The following is a 21,615-nucleotide window of genomic DNA, read 5'->3' on the forward strand; positions in this document are numbered from 1 at the left end:
CAGCTATTCCTGCTAACTGCTGTGAGGCCCTTTAATAGCTGTGGTTTGCTTATTAATCAGTGCTGTTAGTCTCTGCTGAGAACACCAAAATCTTTCTGTGCTTTGGCGGTGGCCTCTCCACTAGAGGGCTGACTGTTATCGATGGGAAGCCTTCGTGCTGCTGCTGCTGCCTGGCCTGAAGTGAAGAGTAATTACTTGGGCTAAAAGTGCTCCAGAGTCATTACTGCACTTAAGATTGCTGCCATCCTGTTCAGGATGTTTGTCTCCAGCTTGTTCGGTGTGCTTTCCTCTTGGGATAGCAATGATCTCCACGATTAGAGACTAAGCTTTGCAAATCAAAGCCTGTTCTGCTTGGTTCTTTTCCCAGAGTCTGTCCTACTTGGTTCTTTTCCTCGTGACCCCCTCTCTCATCATAACCTGTCTGCAGGCAGCTGCAGGCAGGTATGAGCTAGCAAAAAATGATGTTGTTTTGTGATTAGTGTGATGCCGTGTCCTTTTTGATCTGCAGAGCTCAACCCCTCTGGTTTATCATTTTGGAGTATAGTATTGGGGTGTTTAGAGTAGTATCCTGTATTCTTGAATAGGAGTTAGTTTGGAGTAGGCCTGTATCTTCCTCTTCTTCCTAAGGCTTTAACAGGAGACTCTCTCAACCTGTGTTTTGTTACAGTGTGTTCAGTTTGTGGAACAGTATGAACCTGTGGTTGTGCAACTCTTGGCAGAGATGATGGATCCCACTTTTGTTTGCACTGTGAGTATTGCGTTTATCGAGTGCGGGCTGCCATACAGTCCTGCCTGCTCTCCTGGGTGCCTTTTCAGTGCCCAGCATGCAGAAACCCTGCTGGAATGAAAATCAGCACCCTGAATGCTTGGAGCAAGGTTTACTGAATGGACAGCTGTCCAACTGCCAGCCTTGTGCAAAGAAGGACAGAAGAGAAGAGCTGCCAGTGGTTATCGACTGTTGCGGTTCAGTAACGAGGTGTAGCGAACCCTGAGTGTGATGAGAGGAAGTTAAACGACCTTTCCTGAGAAAGGGGCCTTTCTAGAAGCTCTGTTTCTCAAAACTTAATGTGAAGAAGCAGTTGTGGGTTACCTTAATTCTTCCTTGTGTCAGATTACTGCTTCGTGTCCACTCGTGCAGCTTGTGAGTGTGAGTGGAGAGGTCAGCTGAGCATAGAATCACAGAATGGTTTGGGTTGGAAGGGACCTTCAAGATCATCCAGTTCCAACCCCCCTGCCCTGGGCAGGGACACCTCCCACCAGACCAGGTTGCTCCAAGCCCCATCCAGCCTGGCCTTGAACACCTCCAGGGATGGGGCATCCACAACTTCCCTGGGCAACCTGTTCCAGTGTCTCACCACCCTCATAGTAAAAAATTTCTTCCTGAGATCTCATCTGAATCTTTTTTTATTCCAATTTAAAACTGTTTCCCCTTGTCCAATCATTACCCTCCCTGGCAAAGAGTCCCTCCCCAGCTCTTCTATAGGCACCCTTCAGGTGTTGAAAGGCCACTATAAGGTCTCCCTGGAGCCTTCTCTTCTCCAGGCTGAACAATCCCAGCTCCCTCAGCCTGTCTTCATAGGAGAGGTGCTCCATGTACACAGTACATGTATTGGGTACATGATGGACATGTACACAGTACCAGCATGGTACTGTGGGAGCTGCTGAAGCTACCTCAGTGTTGCTTCCACACTCGGGCAGGTGGAAGCTCAGCCATAAGGCTCTAGTTGAGGCCTCCTCATGCAAATAAAGATGCTGACTCTGCTGCTGTTCCTTTCACAGAAACTTGGAGTGTGTGGAGCAGCTAAACAGCCTCTCCTGGGGGATGATGCTTGCGTCTGGGGTCCAGGCTACTGGTGTAAGAACATGGAGACTGCTGCTCAGTGCAATGTGCGTAAAGCAGAATTCTGCCTCAAAATTTCCTATTGGTCTTTGATAGCTCCTTATAAACTACCTTTCTGGCTTCCCCAACACAGTACATGTATTGGGTACATGATGGACATGTACACAGTACCAGCATGGTACTGTGGGAGCTGCTGAAGCTACCTCAGTGTTGCTTCCACACTCGGGCAGGTGGAAGCTCAGCCATAAGGCTCTAGTTGAGGCCTCCTCATGCAAATAAAGATGCTGACTCTGCTGCTGTTCCTTTCACAGAAACTTGGAGTGTGTGGAGCAGCTAAACAGCCTCTCCTGGGGGATGATGCTTGCGTCTGGGGTCCAGGCTACTGGTGTAAGAACATGGAGACTGCTGCTCAGTGCAATGTGCGTAAAGCAGAATTCTGCCTCAAGTTTCCTTTTGGTCTTTGGTATCTCCTTATAAACTACCTTTCTGGCTTCCCCACGCTTCCCAGGGGATGAATTCCAGTTTCAGGAAGCAAAATGGTACTAGCTAGAGATGGTTGGGTGTGATTAGAGGGTCTTCAGTAAAGCAGACTCTTTCCTCTCCCCTTGGTTCCTATCCCCCACCCCTCTGTTAGCATTTCAGAATCTATAGTAAGGTACAAAGTGAGCTTTATATTTAGTCTGTGTTCCCGCAGCCAACAGACCACGTCATGACCTCTCATCAGGCTCTGAGATTTGGCTTCCAGTCTTGCTGTGGGCTGATGCTTTCTTTGCCAGGCCTTAATGGCTAAGGGTCATCAGCATTCTTTTCTGAAGCTTCTGGGTGGGGACGAGGCTGTTATTTATTCTAGTCCTCTCTGGAATCACTGACTTCAAGAAAAACAGATTTGCTTCCAAGATCTCTTGGCTCAGAATAAGGCATAGAATTGTGTGTGTAGATGCACGCTTGTTTGCAAACAGTTGTTTTTCCACTGACATACACCATTTCATTCCCTTTAGGCTGTTGATCACTGCAAACGTCATGTGTGGAACTAGAAGAAGAATTTCCAGTTCTGAAGGTTTGCCGTGGCTCTTAAAACCCGTGGGCCGAGGTTGGCAGAGAGCTGTATCTCAAATGTCCCTCCTCTCTGCCTCGTTAACAATTTGACCTTCAAGTTCCTTTATTGTAACTCTTTTGTAGCAGTGCTGCTGTTGAAGGATCAGATCTTCATTGTTGACTTAACAAAGATATTTCTGATTGTACAGTTTAACTCATACTCCTAAAAAATAGTCAGTGTGTTGTAGATTTTTTTTTTTTAAAAATTGGTTAGGCTGAAGTGTTTTTTAGGTGCTGGGAAGAATGGCAGAGATGGTGAAATGAGTCAAGACTATTATCTTTTAATTTAAAAAAAAAAAAAGAGCAAGATAGTGACTAAACTTTCAAATGTCTTTCTGTAGTCAGCACTGGGAAGATTACATGCTTTGCATTTTTACCATCTGGCTGGAATAATAACTTTCCGTGTAACCCTAGGGGAACTCTAAGGGATAAGTGTTGAACCTGGGAATCCCTTTGGCTGGAATTTTCAAAGCTCTACAGATGCAGAGGAGGGGACTCTGTGTGCCCAGCTAACTTTCAAAGTAACTGCTATCTAAAAAAAAAAGCTGTGTTTGCATTTGAGTGCCCGTGCTTTTGTGTTTGAGTGCCCACACTCGTGGCTCACGGTGTTATCATCGCTGAGGAAACCCTCCCTCAACCTTTGATCATGTCCTTATTATTTCCTTGGACTACTCTCTCTAAGCATGACTACTGTCAAGCCCTGTACGGTGGGATTTCAGTCTTTTGAAGCATGCTGACAAATTTTAAGGAATGGCTCCCTTTTTTTTTTTTTTTATCTTAGTTGCTCAATTCTGCTTAAGTCTTGCAGCTTCCTACATGCAGCCAGCTGGGTGCCAAGGAGGTGGAGCAAGCTGGGTCGGTAGAAGAATGGAAGGAAAAAAGTCAGCAGGGGGCTGTGCATATGTAAAAATGAGTTCAGCATAGAGGGCACAACACATGAAGAACGTTTGGTGGTATTTTTTTTTGTTGTAAACTGCCAGTTTGTTTCTTGATGTGTTTTTCTCTCGCACCGTATTTCAGCCATCTAAAGCTTCAGGGGCGCTATGAGGCTTGGGGGGGCAGTTCCCATTGCTGCCACCCCTTCTCACTGAAACTCACCCTTCTGAGTAGTTGGAAGCATAATAATTTTATTATTTTATTTTTTTCCCCCCCCCAGAGTTCCCATTTCTGTTGGGAAACGTGTCCGAGTAGCAAGCGGAGGTGGCAGATAAGAGCAGTGTAGTAGATATTTGGCAGCTCTGCTGTCATACCTGACAACCTGCCTTTCCTGCCTCTGCAGCATCCCCCTCAAACGGCCTCAATTTGGGAACAAAAGCCTCTCGAGGCGGGCTGCTGGCCTGGAAAACAAGGCAGTCCCTCGAGGTGTGGGGGCCTTGAGAAGGACAATCATGCTTACATGGCTTGAGACACACCTTGCATCCCCTACCAGCGTTTAGCACATAGTTCTGATCAAGTTTAACCCCCCCCTGGAAAATGGGAGGCACTGAAGTAGCTCTGAGGAGATCTTTGGGGAAGGGAGGAGCTGGGTAGAGCTTTGAAAATTCCAGTCCTTTTCAGAAAGGTGCCGGCCACTGCTGCTGTTCCTGTGGTGTCTTGGGGGAGGCAGGAGCTCCAGTAACATAACCCTTGAGCAGCCAGCAAAGTGATTTTCATGCAGTTTAATGGAAAACCACTCAACTGCAGCTTTTTTTTTTGTTACTGTGTATACATACTAAAAATCTGGGCGGTGTTGACAGTGATGGCATTTGTACCGAATGCCGAAGCGCTTGTGGCTTTAAAAAAAAAACCAACAAACAAACAAAAAAGATTGTTACTGTGTGTACCTACTAAAAGTCTGGGCAGTGTTCACAGTGATGGCATTTGTACCGAATGCTGAATCACTTGCGGCTTTAAAAAAACACCAACAAACAAAAAAGAGAAATAATGAATAATGAAGATGTAAAATACCTGCAGCTTTCTGTCTTGAGAAATAATGAACCCCCAAAGATGTAAAATACCTGCAGCTTTCTGTCTTGGCAGGCTTGTGTGGTGGTTCCAGCAGTGTTATCCTGGTTGGGGTAGATATGGCAGATAGGAAATGGGCTCTCTTCAGTGCCTGGAGGTACGGGTTGTGTTACACCACGGTGTGCAGTACGGCCTTGGATCTTTTAAACTGGATGGCATTCTCTTAATATGAATTTTTTTTTTTTTTTTTTTTTTTTGGGGGGGGGTATTGTGTGGTATTTATTGTATTGTCCATCTTGTATTTTGTCTTGTAGTTTTGTGTGTCTAATTTCTGTTGTTTTTTACTGTCTGGTAGGGTATGTATCTGTTCTTTGTATCGTAGGAGCTGTGTAAGGTTGTAGAGGATGGTATTGATTGTATTTTATGTATTGCCTTGTATGTATTGTGCTTGATTGCTGGTCTGTATCCGAGGAGAAGGTAGGTCTTGTATTGTGGTGATTGCTTTTTTTTTTTTTTTTTTTTTTTGGAGGGAGGGTGGGGATGGATTGACGGCTTGCTCTTGCTGGTTGGCAAGGTTTTAATTTCCTTGGGTTTTTAGTAGTGGAGGATTCATGCTCAGACGAGGTGAATGGGGGGGAAATCCTGTGCTGGGAGTCTCTTTTCAGTTCTCTCCCTTCCTGTGGACCCTGGCACCTGACCCGCTTGAGTTAACGCTGGGGGGGGACACGTGCAGTTGCTTTCTAAAGAACATTGTCTTGATTTTTGCACAAAAGCTTCCTTAATATACAATAAAAACTTCTGTAAAACGACGTTTGTGTGTTTGGTTTCCTTGTTGGTGCTCTAATTGCATCTCCTTAAGCTTCCCCTTGGCTGCAGAGCCGGGAGAAGGCACGTTCCCCGAGCGTCGCTGTGAATCTGGGGTTGAATGATGGGGATTCAGGTTCCTGTTGAGCTGCTGTTGCTTTGTGAGATGCGTGTCCCATCAAGCCCTCGGTGTCAGATGGAGCGGGGTTGCAGGTGGAGGAGGAGGCTTTGCCAGGGATTACCTTCCCCTCTCTCTTTCCCCGGCGGAACGCAACGCCCGGTGTGAGGCAACGGCCCCGTGTCGCAACCTCCCTGCCTTGCGCAGGCTGCAGGGAGTTCCTGCTGAAGCTGCTGCTGCTGCAGTGCTGACTTGCATTTCGGGTGGCCTGCTGTCCTGGTTTGAGGAGTGACACGGGACTCATTTCTCTTTCAGTCATTTTACTTTTCGGTTCAGGTCTCTGGGGAAAAATGTACTTCTAGAAGACTCTGGTGTGTTTGTGAAAATATTGACTTTATAGCCAGCCGTGCTAGGTAGGTTTCAAAGGTTTTTCTGAGCTCACCAAGCAGGAGTGAGATCAGGGCACTTGGGCCAAGCTGGCCAAGGGGATTATTTCAAACCATGAACACGACATCCAATATAAATGATGAAATTTACTGAAGAATTCTCTCTGCCTTGATGGCTGCCATCCTGAGAACTCCTTGCCCCGGCGCCAGACCCCTGGGTCTTTCCCTTCCTCCCAAAGCTGTAGCACTAACAGTGTCTGACACTTGCTGTCCCTGCTGTGTATAGTCCTCATATATTTTACATTGATAACAATATTGGGGTTTTTTCACTATTATTAATGTTAATTATTTAGTATTATTTAATTAAATCTGTTCATGTTTCGTCCCTTGAGTTTTGTTTGGTTTTTCTCCCTTCCCAGATGGGGAGGACTCATCGGATGAGAGGATAATCCTCTAAAGAGCAACAAAATTGTGGGTTCTTCAAAACACGTTCCTTCTGCTTTATTTTGAGTAGATTGAGTAGATTTTGAGTAGAACCAAGGTCTTTTAAATGCTTTAAGCAAACTACTCGCCTGCCTCTAAACACGCTGTTAATTCCCTTGTCCTAAATTCACCGATCTTTAATATCTGTGCTGCTGACCCTTATTTTTTTGGAAGGGATGGTTGCTCTGTTTGGTGAAGAGCAGGGAAAATGGCTCTGTCAGGTGGTGCTAGGACCTTGTCCCCGGCTGTGCCCACCCTTTGAGCCAGGTTAGGGTCGAGCAGCAGGTTCTGGGCTGGTTTTGACTTCCCGGGAATGCCTGCCTGGCTCCTGGTCCCTCCCTCCACTTGCAGGTGCTGGGGATGATTTTATAATCAAGGTGTAAGGAGAAGGGTGTGGTAATTGCCCTGCGTAGGTGTGGGTTTCTCACTACCTATCCCAGCCCATCCAAGATTCCTCAGTCTGGGAGCAGCACAGGAGAGGAACCAGCCACTGAGGACTTACCGTAGGAACGGCATGGAGAGCCGATGGAGTGGCTGGGTGCTGATCCTTTCAGTGTGCCTGGGGTCCTACCAAGGTAAGGCCAAGCCTGGGGGTAGGACTCGGAGGAGACCCCAAAAACGATACGGTTTGAGCTCCTTAGAGCGTTTCCTCGTCCCTCTGTGGTGTTGGAGTTAGGCCAGAAGCAAAGCTGGGGCAGGTGGCCCCACCGCCTGCTTTACCTCTTCCCCACCTGGACGCGAGCGTTGAGATCAACTTAAAGATGATCTCGGGGTGAAAAAAGTGCTTTGTGCTTCTCCCCTTTGAGGGAGCTGGCGTTTTGCTGGGGTATGGAAGCAGGGAGACCAGTTCCTGGGGTGTCTCGGCAGCGATGGGGGGAGAGGGCTGCTTTGGTTGTTGCCCTCAGCGTTGGGACCTGGCTGCGTGTGTCCCCTTTGGGGGGAACCTCTTTTTTGGCCTTGCTCAAGGTGCCACCTGATGTTGCCCCTTTCCTGAGGGACCATGTTGGAGGTTGATGTTGCCCCTTTCCTGAGGTGTCAGAGGTGGAGGAGGCAGGAAACCTCCTCTGTGGTGGCTTGGAGGGGGCTGAGGGGCTAGTGCTGCAGCTCTGAGCACCTTTGGAGACCTCTCATCACCAGGGCTTTGGGGTGTCTGTGGAGCAAACCCTTCCTGCAGGCCAGCTTGTGCTGCTGCCCCCCCCCAGAAGAGTGAGAAAGCAATACCTGCCTTAAACCCTCCTTATCCATGGGGAACAAGTCCTGGCTGGAGGGGAAATGGCTTATTCCAGGGGAAATTTCCCCATCCTTGCTGCTGTTGTAGGCAGAAAACCCTTTGAGAGGGAGGAAGAACTCCTTTTATACCCCAATCACCCCGGGCTTGGCCCTTTGGCTCCTCCGACATGACCTGCCCCGGTGCCGGCTTTGAGGTGGAGGAGTCATGCCCGCACACGTGTGGCCTCGCCGCCGGTGGAGGTGGTTGTTGTTGGTGGTGGTGGTGGTTGGTGGGGAGAACGGACGTGCCGAGGTGATCCAGCTGACAACAGGCAGAGCAGGAATGTTCACCCACGCTCGGCACGTCCGTCCTCCGGGTGACGCCTGCCCTGGAAGCTGGTGGCCGCTCTCCAGCCTTGGCTGGCACCATGGTGGGGTTCTGGGACTTGATGTGTGTGGGGGGAACCACTGCAAGCCTCAGAGAGGGCTTTTTTGATGCTGGGAAGAGCATATTTACGGTATTTGCTGTAACAGGGGCGTGCACCCAGCTGGGAACTGGGGCGCCGGGGGCCCACGTTGCCACCCCCGGGGTTTACGTCACAACCTGCTCACCAGGCTCGGCCGGCTCGGTTGGCGTCCTCCAGGGCTCCGTGTAATCCAGCACAACCCTGCCAGATCCCCAGAGCTCAGAGCTGGTTTCCTCTCCCCTCCCTGAGTAAAGCCCACCCACCCCACCGGAGGCCTGGCAGATGGGGCAGGGCAATCCTGGCTCGCCTGGGGCCACCGTGGTGGCACGGGAGCATCCTTGGCTCATCCCACGTTCCCTCCTGGGGCTTTGCCCAAAATGGCATCACCCCATGTCCTGCTGCCTGGGTGCCCACTGGCACGAGGTGGCTCCACTATGGCTTAGAAACGTGGAGGAAAGCTCACGGGGTACCAGTTGGCTGCCTGGTGGCACTGCTCTCCACCTGGGGCATCTCAGCAGTTGGGCATTACAATTAGTATTAATTATTTTTCCGGCCCAGCACTTGTTGCCCGAGTTTCAGCTTGAGCAGAGAGAGGACTAAGCACCCAGCTGAGAGCCACAGCGAGACAGAAAGGCGCAGGTCCAAGCCACTGGTGGCTTTTAGACCAACCCAACCCACCCGTGCCATTGCCGGTAGTGTCCTTACACGTCTGGTCTGGTCTCCGGCACGGGGATGTGAGGGATATTTGTGTCCGTGGGTCAGGCAGGACCCACTTTTCCTTTCTTTTTTTGTGGTGCTGCCCCTTAACGCTGGCGCTGACTTGCCGTATTTGTTCACCGGGGTTAAAAAGATAAATAAATATACAAATAAATAAATAGATAGCTCTCTCAGCTGATGTGGTGGCCACGGCATCACGCTGCTGGGGAGGTGTGTGGGAAGCCGGGGTGGGGGGGGACTCACCCTGCCCTGGGGCTCGCTCCTGCTCTCAGCCCGATGGGGTAATCGGGGCTGAAACACCACTGAGGTGGTCCAGGGCTTTGGGGAGAAGGCAAGGGCTGGTGGGGGGCTGGGGAGCCCCTTCCCCACATCTCCCACCCCCCTGGGACTAGCTGAGGTGGCCTTGGGCATCTCAAGCTGCGTCCCATGGATGAGCCAAAGGCACTGCTCGAATCAGACATGGGGGAAAAGCAGCTTTTGGGGAGAAATCTGATGAGGGTGGGGTGGTAAAAGCTGGCTGTGAATGTTCTGAGGGGGTTTGTTCTTTGCTTAGAAACACCAGCCCCATGGAGGTCTGTCTGTCCATCCGTTTGTCCACATGCTGCTCCGCATGTGCCACCCCCCCTTAATTTTTCAAGCCAAAGCAGGGCAGCAAAGAGCTTGGGTTGTGCCACCTCCTCGGCCACATCCTGGGTGGCTGCATCCCCCAGTTGGGAAGAACCACTTGCCCCATCGCAAATTAATCCTGAACATGCCAAGGTGGCAATTAAACCGCCGGCGTTGTGTCACAGCCCTGCGCTGCCACACTGGGGGATTTGCAGCCGGGACAAAAACGCTGTCGTGGGGAGGAAATGGAAAAAAAAAACAAAACACAACACCAACAAATAAAAAAACCCACCCCAAACTGGGGTTTCTCAATCGTTGCCGGGAGCTGCGGCGTGGCTAACTGGCTGAGCACTGGTTTGCCCGTTTTGCAAGATTTATTGCTGTTTTTACAAGCAGCCGCCTCCCCGGGGAGCTGAGGGTGAGCCCCCAAGTGAGCTCTCCTTTTGATGCTGGCCTGAAGCTGCTGCAACATCCCGTTGGAAGAAGGTGGTGGCCCAACAAACCTGGCCTTTGCTGGGCTCATAAAATCATTTATAAAACCCAACACCCTCCCCTGCCCCCACTGTTGTGAAAGCCGAGGGTGAATCATGGTGAGAGGGTGAGGAGCATCACCATCACCTCACTGGGGCAGGGTGCTGGGGGGTACTGGGTTGGTGTGGTGCAGGAGCTGGTTTTGGGGTGCCCAGGGGATGGGGGTTGATGGTCTTCTCTCCCCACCCCACAGCCGGGGCCAGCCCCCTCCACCAGTGCAGCGAGCGGCCGGAGGACTGGTGCCGGGACGTGGCAACGGCGGCCAAGTGTGGGGCTCTGGAGCTCTGCCGGATCACCGTCTGGGACCAGGCCCTGGGGGTAACCACACTGGGAGCAATGTGGGGTGGATGTGGGAGGGATGGAAGGATGTCCTGATCCTGCCCCAAAACCTGGGGTTGGGAGGAGAAGCCTTGTCTGGCCACCCCGATGGTGGGCACGCAGAAGAGCATCATCAGATGTTCTTGGGCAGCAATGTGTCTGCAGGGTGAGCAACCAAAATGAGTGGTGCCCCTTGGTGGGGTGCTTTTGTGGTGGAGGGGTGTCATCGTGGGGAGCAAGCAGGGGGTCCGGGTGCCGTGGCATCATCCCCAGGCATCTCCTCTCTCAGCAGAAGGGGATCCCATGTCACCTGTGCACGATGGCAGTCTCCGTGGTGGGCAAGATCCTGCAGGACAACCGCACTGAGGTGGGGCAAGGCTGAGGGGTGTGCGTGGGGCTGGTGGTGTCATTCCCCACCCCAATTCCACCCCCCCCTCCACTGAGGGATCAGCCCAGCCCTGAGCTCTCCCTTTGTCACCTAGGAAAAGCTGCGGGTCTTCTTGGATAAGAAATGCCAGTACCTGCCCTTCCAGGACTGGTCTGTCAAGTGCAAGAAGATGGTGGACACCGGCATCCTCATCCTCGTCCAGCTGGGCAAGCAAGTGCTGGTAACTGGCTGGGGGGGAACCCCTTGGGTTTGCATTTCTCCATGGTTTGGGATATCTTGGGGGCTCACAGGGCAAGGGAGACTCTTGGAACCTGGGACAAAACCTCTGCAAGATGGAGATGGGGATGGAAATGACCCAAGGATGGGTTGGGGGCTCAGAGCAGGGTGATGGGGCAGACACGGCTCCAAGCCCCCACCCCTCTGCTCCTCCAGTCGGACCCAAAGGTGGTGTGTGGGACCATCAAGTTGTGCCAGCCCCGGGAGAGCCCCACGGGTGCCCTGAAGTTCCAGGAGTCGTCATCAGCCTCCGCAGGCCCTGCTCAGGACTTCGCTGACCTCATCAACCCCTTCATCGCCAACGTGCCCCTCCTGCTCCATCCCCAGGACCTGCCTCGCGGTGAGGCCCAGGTGAGAATACCACTGATTCTGCTCAAGTGCAAGAATCACAGAATGATATGGGGTTGGAAGGGACCTCTGGAGATCATCCAGTCCAATCCTCTGCCAAAGCAGGTCCACCCAGAGCAGAGGGGTGGGGGTTTGGAATGTCTCCAGAGAAGGAGACTCCACCACCTCCCTGGGCAGCCTCTTCCAGGGCTCTGCCACCCTCAAAGTGAAGAAGTTCCTCCTCATGTTTAGATGGAACTTCTTATGTTGGAGTTTGTGCCCATTTCCTCTTGTCCTGTCCCTGGGCACCACTGAAAGAAGACTGGCCCCATCCTCCTGACACCCACCCTTTAAGTACTTACAGGTGTTGATCAGATCCCCCCTCAGCCTTCTCTTCTCCAGACTAAAAAGACCCAAGTCCCTCAGCCTATCTTCATAAGAGAGATGCTCCAGGCCCCTCATCATCTCTGTAGCCCTCTGCTGTCCCCTCTCCAGCAGTTCCCTGTCCTTCTGGCACTGGGGAGCCCAGAACTGGACCCAGTGCTCTGGATGGGACCTCCCCAGGGCAGAACAGAGGGGCAGGATGAACCTCCCTCAACCTGCTGGCCACCCTCCTCTTGAATCACCTAAGCATCACCTATTTAACAATGATTTTAAAAAAAACCTAATTTAAATTTTTGCACAGTCAAAATGGCATCTGATTAGAAATCTCATCAACTGGAGGCCAGGATATTGCAGGATGCAAGGGGGTACCCCAGAGATGCTGGCCAAAGAAGCTGCCCCACATCTGCAACGGGCATTTAAACCCCAGCCCTGCAAACCCAAGTGTGGGGAAGGGGGGGGTTGTGTTGGTTTTATTTTTTGGGGTGGTGTGGGGGGATAGTGACATGTCCCTGCCCGTGTTGTCCCACAGGAGACGGAAGAGGTGTGTGGGGACTGCCTGCAGCTGGTGGCCGCCCTGCAGCTGGAGCTGGGGACCAACACTGCCTTTGCCCGGGCCCTGGTGGCCCACGCCGAGCAGGCGTGCGAGGGCATGGCACCCACCCTGGCACAGCAGGTAACGGTGCTGGTACCCCACTGAGCTCCTTCCTCCTCCCTGGTTCCACCACGGGAGCATCTCACACTGCCACCTGCTTTTGAGCAGCTCTGGGGCAGGTTGGGGGGCAGGTTGGGGGGCTGATGAGGAGGTGGTGGGGTGTCCCCCCCTTGGGTACTGATGCCATGTGTCCCCTCTTCCACAGTGCAAGCACTACGTGGCCAACTACGTGGACACGGCTGCCCAGCTTCTCCAGCACTTGGTAAGGGGGTGGGCAGTTCCCCGGGGGCTTGAGGGGGGGACACAAACGACACAGCCAAAGGGACCTCATCAACCAATGTGAGGCCCTGCTCTCATTTCTTTTAATTAAACCCACTGCTTTATATTCCTGCCATCTTCTAAATATTTTTCCCCTCTTCTCTCTGGTTTGCAACCGCTATAATTCTTTTTATTTGTATTTTTTTTTCTTGCTGTTTCCTGCCCCCACCTTCCACCGACAGCAGGCAGAGGTAAGTGAGGTCCCCCCCCCCCCCCGCTCTCATTTCTTTTAATTAAACCCACTGCTTTATATTCCTGCCATCTTCTAAATATTTTTCCCCTCTTCTCTCTGGTTTGCAACCGCTATAATTCTTTTCATTTGTATTTTTTTTCTTGCCGTTTCCTGCCCCCCTCCTTCCACTGGCAGCAAGCAGAGGTAAGTGAGGTGTCCCCCCCAACCACACCAGGCTGAAACAGCCCTTTGTGGGGAAGCGGGGGGCACACAGGCTCACATGATTTGGGGTGTCTCTCCCCCCAGGACCCCATGGTGCTGTGTGGCCAGCTGGGACTCTGCTCCTCCGCCTCGGCGCTGCCCCTCCACACGCTGCTCACGGAGAAGGTGATGCAGGTCCTGAGCGTGCTAGGGGTAAGTAAGGACAACCCTTCCCACCATGTCCCTTAAAATCCACGCACGGGGACAGGGGGAGCCTTATTTTGCTTTTTTTCCCCCTTGAGTGTTTCCTTGAGACATTGGGCAATGTCTTTTGTGGGGGTTTTGATGACCAGGTGGGCTAGTTCTGGTTCTTGGGGAGGGGTGTTTGGCACGTGTCCCATCCCCTGATCCCAGCAGGATGAGGAGAAGACCACGCCGCTGTGTGAGATGTGCCAGTTTGCCGTGAGGGCAGCTGAGAGCCTCCTGGAGAACAACATGACGGAGGTGAGTCCCACCACCACGGTCTGGAGATGGGGAGGGGGCAAAGTAGAGGGTAGCAAGGAAGCGGGGAGGAGGGTCTCCCCATCCTTCTGCCCACCTTCTCCTGGCAGGAGCAACTGGTGAACGACATCGAGAAGGTGTGCTACATGCTGCCCCACGGTGTCATCGGGCAGTGCAAGGACTTCGTCGACTCCTACGGCAAAGCCGTGGTCATCATGCTGCTGGAGGCCACCGACCCAGCGGCCGTCTGCACCATGCTGCACTGCTGTCCCCGCAGCGGGGACACCCACCAAGGTGGGACAAGGGGTGGTACCCTGGTGGCACCCCAGCCACGGGGTCCTTGGGGAGAGAGAGGGGTGATGGAGGGGGGTGCTAACGGCCCCCCCGCCGTGTCCCGCAGGGGCTGCCGCGCTGGAGGAGCTGGCAGTGGGGGCAGGTGCCTTCTGCAACGTCTGCCAGATTGTCATCACCTACTTCGATAACGAGCTGCTGAAGAACGAGACCTTGGCGGAGCTGGGCGACGTGCTGGAGAAGGGCTGTGAGCTCCTGCCCACCCCGCTCACCAGCAAGGTGAGATGAGGTGTTGGGGGGGGAGCGCCCACCCCTGTGGGGACCCCTTGAACCCCAAACTGAGCTCACCTCCTCTCTCCTTCCCAGTGTGAGGCGCTGGTGGTCCAGTACGAGCCGGCGGCCGTGCGGCTCCTCGTGCAGATGATGGACCCCAACTTCATCTGCACCGTAAGTGTCCCCCCATTCCATGGGGGCTGCACCCACCCCGGGTGAGACAGCAGTGAGGTTGCAAGATGCCCATGGTTGGGGTGGTTTTTTTTTTAATCCTTTTTCCTACCTTCTCCTTCTCCATGCAGAAGATAAGAGCCTGCGACTCACCCGAGGAGGACCTCCTGGGCTCCGACCCCTGCGCCTGGGGCCCACACTACTGGTGCAAGAACATGGCCACAGCAGTTGAGTGCCAGGTAAGTGTGGGCTGTGTCCCCTCCCCTGGGATGGCAGGGGCTTGGAAGTCCCCTGTCTGCCCTCACCCATCCCACCCCATCTCTCCTGCAGGCCGTGGAGCACTGTTGGCGTCACCTATGGAACTAGGAGCCACCTCCCCACCTGGCTGGGTTTGCCAGCTGTTTTGGTTCAGGATCCCGGACCCCCCCTTCCCTTGGGATGCACCCGCATCCATGGATGGCAACGGCAGGAGCCCACCGGCCTCACCACCCCGGTGGGGGCTGTGGGGCACCCCAGCCACCTCTGCCACCTTCTTTTTCCACCCCCTGGGGCTCGGATTTCCAAATCAGGTTAAGGGACTTGTCAGTATTTTCAGGACTGGGGGGATTCAGCCTCTTCATTCTCTCAGGCTGGTTGCCAAACCCCACCAGCCCATCCCATCCCCATCCCCATCCCCATCCCCATCCCCATCCCATCCCATCCCATCCCATCCCATCCCATCCCATCCGGAGCCACTTGTAAAGCCCAAATCCTGCAACGTGGATCCATTCCCCGTGGGCTGGGGGTGGTTTCTGCTGCCCAGATGCCAGCACCCCACTCCCACCAGCCTCGCACCGCGGGTGTCGTCGGCTTTTGGCAACCCTTTGCTGGTCCCTCTTCAAATTGGAGTGGCTTTTATTATTTTTTTTTTTAAATTTCATTTTATTTTGTTTTATTTTATTTTATGAACTTTCCCCGGGTCGCCAGTTGAAGAAACAAAGTGGATTAAATTTACCTGCAATGCCTGGCCTTGCATGACCTTTGCAGTGCACTGATTTAGTGTCCAGTCAATTGCTGGAAATACATATATATATATATAGTATTCCCTGAACAAAAAAATGAATTATTTTGGGGGAAAAAATTTTCTTTCATGCACACATCTCCGCTGGGGTGGTCCTGTGCTGACCCAGCCGTGGTGGTGAGGGGCAGCAGGGTGCTGGCTCGTCTCTCCCTACCACTGGAGGTTTGGGGGGGACAGGACACCCATGGTGCCCAGTTCTGAGCGTGCATGGGAAGCATCTCACCACAAATAAAACTCTTCCCATGAGCCCAGCTGGTTGTTTCCCTCCTCCTTCTCCCAGGGTGCCAGGGGGCTGGTGGGGCAGCAAACCCTGGGGTGGCATCTGGCAAAAGTGATGGATGGAGGGGGGGGAATTAAAGGGAAAAAGGGGATTTTCTCTTCAAAAGGCTGTTTGGGTGTGATGAATGTGGTGTGGTCGGGGAGGAAGGACGACAGACAGGGTACCCAAAGCCATAGACAGTGTATTTCTGAGTCCCGTAACAGACCGTGCCCGAAACTCTCCACAAAGTTACGATTGGAAACAAACCCCCTCCCCACCCCCCCTGAAGGAATAAACCCAAAAGCAAGAGAAGAAGGGGAAAGAAAAGGGCAAGAAAAGACACGCATGAGCACTCCACATCCAGAAGCCCCAGTCGTTGTCAGTCTCTCTCTTTTCCGACGACGCAACACGTTTTGGTAAAGCCAGCAAAATGGAGAAATGTCTTCGGTTTGTTTTTTTCTTCTTTTTTTTTTCTTTTTTTGTTTTTTTGGGGGTCTTTCCTTGCCGGAAAGGTGATATTAGTGCCAAACAGACTCGGCCTCTCCCCACCATGCCCCAGCCCTCCCCGTGCCCCGTGGTCGAGGCAATGCCTGGCCTTGCATGACCTTTGCAGTGCACTGATTTAGTGTCCAGTCAATTGCTGGAAATACATATATATATATATATAGTATTCCCTGAACAAAAAAATGAATTATTTTGGGGGAAAAAATTTTCTTTCATGCACACATCTCCGCTGGGGTGGTCCTGTGCTGACCCAGCCGTGGTGGTGAGGGGCAGCAGGGTGCTGGCTCGTCTCTCCCTACCACTGGAGGTTTGGGGGGGACAGGACACCCATGGTGCCCAGTTCTGAGCGTGCATGGGAAGCATCTCACCACAAATAAAACTCTTCCCATGAGCCCAGCTGGTTGTTTCCCTCCTCCTTCTCCCAGGGTGCCAGGGGGCTGGTGGGGCAGCAAACCCTGGGGTGGCATCTGGCAAAAGTGATGGATGGAGGGGGGGGAACTAAAGGGAAAAAGGGGGGGTTTCTCTTCAAAAGGCGGTTTGGGTGTGATGAATGCGACGTGGCCGGGGAGGAAGGACGACAGACAGGGTACCCAAAGCCATAGACAGTGTATTTCTGAGTCCCGTAACAGACCGTGCCCGAAACTCTCCACAAAGTTACGATTGGAAACAAACCCCCTCCCCACCCCCCCTGAAGGAATAAACCCAAAAGCAAGAGAAGAAGGGGAAAGAAAAGGGCAAGAAAAGACACGCATGAGCACTCCACATCCAGAAGCCCCAGTCGTTGTCAGTCTCTCTCTTTTCCGACGACGCAACACGTTTTGGTAAAGCCAGCAAAATGGAGAAATGTCTTCGGTTTGTTTTTTTCTTCTTTTTTTTTTCTTTTTTTGTTTTTTTGGGGGTCTTTCCTTGCCGGAAAGGTGATATTAGTGCCAAACAGACTCGGCCTCTCCCCCCCCATGCCCCAGCCCTCCCCGTGCCCCGTGGTCGAGGTGTGATGTCTTGCTTGTCCCCGGGATGCTGCGGCGGAGCATCACCCGCACCTTCCCTCCACCTTGCCTTCTCCCCCCACCCCTGGTCCAGCCTGGACTCATTGGATTCGTTTAGCTTTTCTTTCTTTTTTTTTTTTTTCTAAAAAAAAAATTTTTATAAGAAAAATAAAAAAAAAATTAATGTTTTCATGGATAAATGACAGGCGAGTAAAAGCAAACCGGTCCTGAGAGCCCTTTCCCGGGGCCAAGCTCTCCAAAGCTGGGAGTGAACCACACCAGTTGACCTGGACTCCTTCTGCAGGGGAAGGGGGGGGACCAAGCACCGGTCTTGGGGTGCCCCCGGCCCCCCATCATGGGCCCCTTGGTCTGTGCTTCATCCCCGCTGGCCCCGGCTTGCCTAGAGGAGCACCACCACCACCACCACCGCCGCTCGTCATAACTCAGTGATCTCCAGCGGGCTCTCCATGATGACCTCCCGCATCTTGTGCAGGGGGGTGGACTTGGCCGACTCGGTGCGGGCGTTGTGGTCGCTGTAGCCCCCGCAGTCGGCAGTCAGAGTCTCCAGCGAGCGACCCAGCACCTTCTGGTCGTCCTCGGGCAAGCTGTTGAGGTCGGAGGCCAGCAGCGTGCCCGTGCTGCCGTGCACCACGTGGATGCCGTCGGGACCTTTCAGCTCCACCGGTTGCTTGTGTCGGAAACGGAGGCTGCCCTGGCCGGGGCTGTGCTCCTCCTCATCCTCCAGCTCCTTCTGGATCAGCTGCAAAAGGTCCACAAGGGAAGGAATCACCACCATGGTCAAAGCAGATCTTGGCTTCGCAGCCTCTGAGCCTCCTGCAAAGCCCAGAGGGATGGGACCCTCCTCCTCTGAAGCAACCTCAGAGGGTGGTTATGAAGATCACCAGCATGATGATCTCCAGCTGGATTGCTGGCTCGTCACATGGATGCCCCAACTCAGGTGCTGGTTGCCAGCCAGGTGGTGGTCCAGCAGCAGCCCCCCTACAGCAGCCAAGGGGGAGTTTTCGACCCAGGCTGGGATTTGTGGTCGTACGAGGGTGGTGGAGCAGAAGGCAAACAAGGAAAGGAGTTGAGGGAAGGCTGGACGAGGCTGAAGGGGGGGCAAAGGCAAGGCAGGACAGGGGCAGAAGGGCTGAAAAGTGTCTCCCATCCTAGTGCTTTCCTCTGCTCTCTTTGCCCCATGTTTTGTCCCCCATGATGAAGGGCAAGGCTGGGGGGAGGAGTTGCTTAACCAGCCCTCCTGCACCAAAACCCTCTGTCCCAGCCTTTCTGTCTCAAAAAACCTGCTGGGTTGATGAGCACAGAGGGGTGAAGGGGAGGGATGATGTTCTCAGAATCACAGAATCTTCTAGGTTGGAAGGGATCTTAAAGATCCTCTTGTCCAACCATCAACCTAACTGACAAAAATGCGTGCAGGGACCTGCAGCTTCTTGGCCAGCCTCAGCGGGGCAGAAGGACAGAGGCGATGGACAGAGGACACCCTGCAAAGAGGGAGATCCTCCCCCAGGGTGGGAGAGACCAAGGTGCTGCTGATGCTCAGAGGAAAGGTGGGGGTGTCACAAGAGCTGGGGTACTGCAGCCTCAGTGGAAAACCAGAGTCTGGCTCATTTTGGCCAAGCAGGGAATGGGGGGGACCATAGGATGAAGGGAACAGTGGCCACGGGGAGCGACCACAGCCTGCGGGGCTGAGAAGACACACTGCATCCCAGAGGGCACGGCAAGCATCTCCCCACGCCCATGCACACCCCGTCTACCTCCGAGACCGAGGAGCGGTCCCCCTGACTGGCGGTGGCCTTATGCACCATCCGCTGGGCAAAGAGCTTTTTCAAGCGCATGTAATCATCCAGGACCACCTTCAAGAGAGAGCCCTGGGCGAAGGGGGAGAGACCACAGGTTACCCAAGGGAGATGGTGTGGTTGGAGGGAAATTGGCCTCCTCCCAGTATTTTTTTTGGAACAACATCCCCCTCTGGTGCCGCAGCCTTGAATCTGGAAGCAGGAATGGTGGAAGACCTTCCCTTGGTGGAGGAGGCCTCTACTCAACACTCACCTTGATGGGTCCCTCCCGCATGATCTGCCCCAGCTTGGCAATGTTGTCGTACTCCTGGATGGCTGCCCGCAGGTAGCGGTCATCCTCGGGCTTGGCTGCGGAGGGCTCTCTCCCGAAGGTCCCCTGCGGGAGGAGAGAGCGGCTGAGGAGGCGGCGTGGGTGGTGGGTACGGGGAGGAGGTGTCCTGGTCAGGGCCCTGTCTCACATGAGTGCGGGCAGGGCTGTTCCAGAGGTCGGTGATCTCGCTCAGGTTCTCCGGCAGGTCGTCCTCATGCTCAGCCTGCGCTGCCAGCTCCATGTTCCTGCAGAAGGGGTCCAGCCACACCGGGTTGGCCCTGCCCGGGGAAGAGGAACAGCCCTCAGCGCAAGCCAAGACTGGCAGCAGCCCTAACCCCATCCAGAACCCGTACGCTGAGGTTGTGCTGCCTCCTCCTGCCCTGTGCAGGCAGGAATTTGGCTGCTCTAGCTCCAGATGTATGTCGACACCAGCCTGTCATCTCTGCTTCCCCTGACCCTGGCCAATGTTGGCAGAGACAGAGTCACGGGACAGTCATGAGGTCTTTTGGCTTTGAAAGCTCTCAAGGCAAGCACACGTCCCAGGACCAGAGTCGTGCCCCACATTGCATGCCTGGCCACAATCTCCACAGAGAGACCCAGGTGTCCCTCTCTTAGGAGCAATATTGCCATCCTGCAAGGTGGCAAACCAGGGAGGGGACAGAAGGGGGAGAACTCACCCATCGAAGGAGTACTTGTTGGTGTTTGGCATGTCCATGATGTCCATGAAGCCTCTGTTCCCTGCAAAAGGGTTTAGAGGTCAGCATGGGCGTGGGCTGAACAGCCAACCACGGGGTGGCACTTCTTTACTGAGGGGGGAGGAACTTGGCCACCCAAAAGGCACCAACATGGCATGAGAAACATGCTGGGATGGAGTGGACAACGCAGAGCCTGGATCTGAGAAAAGCCTCCCACCATTGTGCCTTGCTGGGCAGGATCTCTTCCAGGTTACATCCTGCTGACACCCATCATGTGTATTCCCCCCATGTGTACCCCCCTCCATGCTGTTCACACCCCCCCTGGTGTCTCACCCAACTGGAGAACCCCAAACACAGCTCACCGGTGGAACCAGCCACTATGGCCTTCAATTTCCTTTTGTGCCTGTGAAGGAAATACAGTGAGTCAGGGAAGAAAATAAAGAAGATGCTCGAAAGGAGAGGGGGTTGTTTGTTGTGTGGGTATCTATTTTTGTCAGTTAGGTTGATGGTTGGACAAGATGATCTTTAAGGTCCCTTCCAACCTAGAATATTCTGTGATTCTGTGAACAGCCCTTCTATCTATAAGGAGGGTGAGCTTGGCTGGGGGGGGAAGAGGCAATATCATTATTAAACCCATGACATTTTGGGGGAAGAGGGGCAATTTCTGCAACCCAGGCTGAGCCTGGTGGTCAGAAATGGGTGAGAAAGTGTTGAGAAGCTGATGCTCTCCTTGGTTGCTCCCAGCCCTGGTGGTGCCGACAAGCAATGAGGGTTCCCCTGGCTTGTGGGGAGATTGTGGCCAGTGGGCAGAGCCCGGGGGCTACTCACACTGTCCGGTAGTACCAGTTCATGAGGATGAAGAGCATGGCAGCCAGGAAGAGCAGGACAGCCAGCACGATGATCGCCATCTGGGAGAGACAGAGGGGTAGCGGCACGGAGCCAGGAGCAGCGGGCACCCGCCTGGAATTCTTTGGGTGAAACATCTCTCCATGGAGGGCCATGGAGGATGGGAAGGGATATCGCCCCACCTGCGAGCAGCAACCATCTCCAGCTGCAGCTGGGCTGTTACCTGCAGAGCTGAGAGGTCATCTGGGGCCCGGGCGGTGATGGCGGGCTGCACATCCAGCACATTATAGTTCCTGAAGAGGTTCCTCAGCTGCTCCTTGTTCTCGTCTATCATCTGAATCACCCTGGGAAGAGAAGGGATGCTTGGGCATCTTGACATTAATGAGGTTCCCCAAGGGCTCAACAGGCCAGGTGATGGGCTGGGTGACCTGCCAGGTGACGTACCGCTCCACGTCCAGGATGCGGTTGGTATCCCTGTTCACCACATGGATCAGCAGCTCCGTCTGCGCAAAGTTCACCCGACCTTTCTTGTCAACATGGAACTGGGGAGAGACAGCAAGGTCTGCAGCGTGGGAGAGGTGTCTCCTCCCAGGCCATCTCCCAAGCATGCCTCAAGGTGTGCTCGTGCAGCAAAAGACCCTCAGGCCTGGCATGGGGTTGTGCTGGACC

At 53.6% G+C, this 21,615-nt stretch overlaps 3 protein-coding genes across 12 annotated transcripts in view; 2 read left to right on the plus strand and 1 right to left on the minus strand.

Annotated features, from left to right (window-relative positions):
* PSAP (prosaposin) overlaps nucleotides 1-3,247 on the plus strand; it is a 30,294-nt gene extending 27,047 nt beyond the window's left edge. For all 4 annotated transcript variants that reach the window (XM_014940467.1, XM_014940468.1, XM_014940469.1 and 1 more), the window contains 3 exons: nucleotides 668-748; nucleotides 1,780-1,887; nucleotides 2,839-3,247. In XM_014940467.1, the coding sequence (XP_014795953.1) occupies nucleotides 668-748; nucleotides 1,780-1,887; nucleotides 2,839-2,874 (225 nt within the window). In that variant the 3' untranslated portion in view covers nucleotides 2,875-3,247. The remainder of the gene's footprint in view (nucleotides 1-667; nucleotides 749-1,779; nucleotides 1,888-2,838) is intronic.
* A 3,896-nt stretch (nucleotides 3,248-7,143) lies between these two features.
* LOC106887092 (proactivator polypeptide-like) lies at nucleotides 7,144-15,761 on the plus strand. Of its 4 annotated transcripts, none has more exons than XM_014940471.1 (15): nucleotides 7,144-7,245; nucleotides 10,394-10,518; nucleotides 10,808-10,885; nucleotides 11,001-11,126; nucleotides 11,339-11,533; nucleotides 12,423-12,566; nucleotides 12,751-12,807; nucleotides 13,046-13,054; nucleotides 13,342-13,449; nucleotides 13,651-13,740; nucleotides 13,848-14,031; nucleotides 14,138-14,307; nucleotides 14,395-14,475; nucleotides 14,604-14,711; nucleotides 14,803-15,761. In XM_014940471.1, the coding sequence occupies exons 1-15, from the start codon at nucleotides 7,185-7,187 to the stop codon at nucleotides 14,836-14,838; spliced, it is 1,572 nt and encodes a 523-aa protein (XP_014795957.1). In that variant the 5' UTR covers nucleotides 7,144-7,184; the 3' UTR covers nucleotides 14,839-15,761. The 4 variants fall into 4 exon arrangements, with proteins under 4 accessions (XP_014795957.1, XP_014795958.1, XP_014795961.1 ...); XM_014940472.1 differs by lacking the exon at nucleotides 13,046-13,054 and adding an exon at nucleotides 13,231-13,239; XM_014940475.1 differs by having other exon boundaries at nucleotides 11,001-11,120.
* A 1,600-nt stretch (nucleotides 15,762-17,361) lies between these two features.
* Nucleotides 17,362-21,615, minus strand: part of CDH23 (cadherin-related 23) — a 143,843-nt gene continuing 139,589 nt past the window's right edge. For all 4 annotated transcript variants that reach the window (XM_014940541.1, XM_014940540.1, XM_014940539.1 and 1 more), the window contains 8 exons: nucleotides 21,391-21,488; nucleotides 21,170-21,290; nucleotides 20,929-21,008; nucleotides 20,463-20,503; nucleotides 20,083-20,143; nucleotides 19,554-19,683; nucleotides 19,349-19,471; nucleotides 17,362-18,041 (listed from right to left, as the gene is read on the minus strand). In XM_014940541.1, coding sequence (XP_014796027.1) covers nucleotides 17,718-18,041; nucleotides 19,349-19,471; nucleotides 19,554-19,683; nucleotides 20,083-20,143; nucleotides 20,463-20,503; nucleotides 20,929-21,008; nucleotides 21,170-21,290; nucleotides 21,391-21,488 — 978 coding nt within the window. In that variant the 3' untranslated portion in view covers nucleotides 17,362-17,717. The remainder of the gene's footprint in view (nucleotides 18,042-19,348; nucleotides 19,472-19,553; nucleotides 19,684-20,082; nucleotides 20,144-20,462; nucleotides 20,504-20,928; nucleotides 21,009-21,169; nucleotides 21,291-21,390; nucleotides 21,489-21,615) is intronic.

This window comes from Calidris pugnax, unplaced genomic scaffold, assembly GCF_001431845.1.
Source record: "Calidris pugnax isolate Ruff unplaced genomic scaffold, ASM143184v1 scaffold39, whole genome shotgun sequence".
NCBI classification, from domain to species: domain Eukaryota; kingdom Metazoa; phylum Chordata; class Aves; order Charadriiformes; family Scolopacidae; genus Calidris; species Calidris pugnax.